The following is a 2,234-nucleotide window of genomic DNA, read 5'->3' as shown; positions in this document are numbered from 1 at the left end:
TCAAGTCAAACCATTAAACTAATATGATATAATTTGTATCTAATTTAAACTTACCTGATATGATTTGACCTGAAACCTAAACGATTAGCTGATTATGTTAGCTTGAATAAATTCAGCATGGACCTATTATGCTATTTTGTAATCGTCTGACTTATTCGGCCGCTAAAAGTGACCAAGTGGGTTAGACTATCCCATCGGTCGATCATCTATTAGATCAATGGACAATGAAGAAGAGTGAGTCGCAGAGTAAGACCTGTGAAACCGTCGCTGTAACGGAGGAAGTTCGTGTCACCAAGGAGATGTAGCCAAAAACATTGCGTTGGAAGATGCATGATAAGATTATGACAAAATTATAACAAATTCTTAAAATACTTTTTAATTTATTTAGATAATTAAATAATATTGTTTACATAGTGGAACCCAAATCTACAAATGACGTTTGGATCGTGCATCCAACTTTTTTAAAATTGTTTATTTTATTTGTAAACTATAATTATTGTTATTTGTTGGTATCTTAAAACAATAATCATTATGATCATTTTTCTCTGATTTTCCTATAAATAGCAACGGTGTCAGCACCAATTCCTCATCCAATTATCTTTCTTTCTTTGTTCCCTTAATTATTATATTGAAATGGCTCTCTCACGTCTCTCCTTGGCATTCTCCTTTCTTGTACTGTCATTTATAGCAATTGCTTCGGCTGGCGATTATGGTGATACTGCTTCATCTAAGTATGGTTTTGACGGAACACCGGCTGACAGCCCTCAGGCAAAGCCAGAAGAAGCTCAAAAGCCTCAATACGGTACCAAACCCGATTACTACCAGCCCAAACCGGTATACAAAGAGAAGCCTGGTCATGCTGATGATTCATCAAAGTATGGTTTTGATGGAATACCGGCTGACAGCCCTCAAGCAAAACCAGAAGGAGAAGAGAAGCCTAATTATGGCACAAATCAAGACGCCTACAAGCCAAAACCAGAAGAGAAGGAAAAGCCTGACTATAGCAAAAAGCCATCCGTTGTCAAACCAAAGTCGGAAGGCGAAGACAAGCCTAATTATGGCACAAATCAAGGCACCTACAAGCCAAAACCAGAAGCAAACGAAAAATCTGGTTACAACAGAAACTCATATGTTGTAAAACCAAAACCAGATAACTACAAGCAAGCAAAGCCAGATGAGAAGCCTTCCTATGGAACAAAATCTGAAGCAAACTATCTCTCCTCTGCTGTTCAAGGGACTGTTTTATGTAAAACAGGTTCCAAGTATTACCCAATTCAAGGTAATTAAATTCCTGTTGGACAATCCTAATAACTAATTTGTATTGATTAAGTCTAATTGGGTTCTTATTTCTTTTTTCATCTTCTTTGGCATGAGTAGGGGCTTTGGCAACGATAACATGTAAAGCTGTTGATGAGATCGGTTACTAACAGTACACAGCTTACACAGCAGAACACTAAGAAATTCAACAGAGCAACAGGAATCTCACAAGCAACCAAACATTAAATCCAACCCCACCCAAAAACACAGCAGCGAATGTGCTTCACCCCCACAGGAGCTAGGCTACTAGCAGCAACTCCCCAGGCCGCCTGCAACCAGAAGAGCAACACAAGCAAAGGAACCTATTCCTAGATTCAATCACGGCCACCACCCACGTAGCAACCATCTATGCAGAACCAACATTGCAGGAGCCTTCCTGTACGATAGAAAAACGACGACACCGTAGCAATGCCAAAACCAAACGATTGCACAGACATACATGAGGCTAACCAAACAATGACATCATCTCTCAATTATCACAACCAACAGACCACCCAGAACAAACATTAACAATACACCAATTCACAGGGAAACAATAATACACTAAAACCGTAGCCACTACCCCTCAAAACAGAACATCAAACAAAAGGATCCACCCCATCAACTCCAAACTATATCAATACTCAGCACGCAAGAAGACAGTAAAGAGACAACACAATACAACCACCAACGCTTCTACACTAAGTAATAATCACCAGAAAAACCACCCCAACGACTTCAAGTGCACCACTCGAACAATGACTGTATCCCTCAGACCAACTGAAGTGAACCTGCCAAAACCAAGTTAACTGAGACGACCAAGCCAATTATACTCTGACCCCATGTTTAACAAAAGAAATCTGTGCACAAGGAAGCCTGGAAAAATCCAAAATAGAAAAGCTGTCAGATTGGCAGCTCCATTTAATCCAATGGCGAAT

At 39.6% G+C, this 2,234-nt stretch overlaps 1 protein-coding gene across 1 annotated transcript; it reads left to right on the top strand.

Annotated features, from left to right (window-relative positions):
- Nucleotides 1-609: 609 nt before the first annotated feature.
- Nucleotides 610-1,427, top strand: LOC120165401 (adhesive plaque matrix protein-like). Its single transcript, XM_039174931.1, has 2 exons — nt 610-1,279; nt 1,378-1,427. The coding sequence occupies exons 1-2, from the start codon at nt 634-636 to the stop codon at nt 1,425-1,427; spliced, it is 696 nt and encodes a 231-aa protein (XP_039030862.1). The 5' UTR covers nt 610-633.
- Nucleotides 1,428-2,234: the final 807 nt, after the last annotated feature.

The sequence above is a fragment of the Hibiscus syriacus genome, unplaced genomic scaffold, assembly GCF_006381635.1.
Source record: "Hibiscus syriacus cultivar Baekdansim isolate YM2019G1 unplaced genomic scaffold, ASM638163v2 tig00111582_pilon, whole genome shotgun sequence".
Classification (NCBI taxonomy): domain Eukaryota; kingdom Viridiplantae; phylum Streptophyta; class Magnoliopsida; order Malvales; family Malvaceae; genus Hibiscus; species Hibiscus syriacus.
Note: the sequence above shows the minus strand (reverse complement) of the source record. Positions and strands in the feature narration are given on the sequence as shown.

Coding starts and splice junctions, on each gene's coding strand:
- LOC120165401 (XM_039174931.1), top strand. CDS start 634: ATGGCTCTCTCACGTCTCTCCTTGGCATTCTCCTTTCTTGTACTGTCA. Junction 1,280..1,377: donor CAAGTATTACCCAATTCAAG/GTAATTAAATTC, acceptor TGGCATGAGTAG/GGGCTTTGGCAACGATAACA.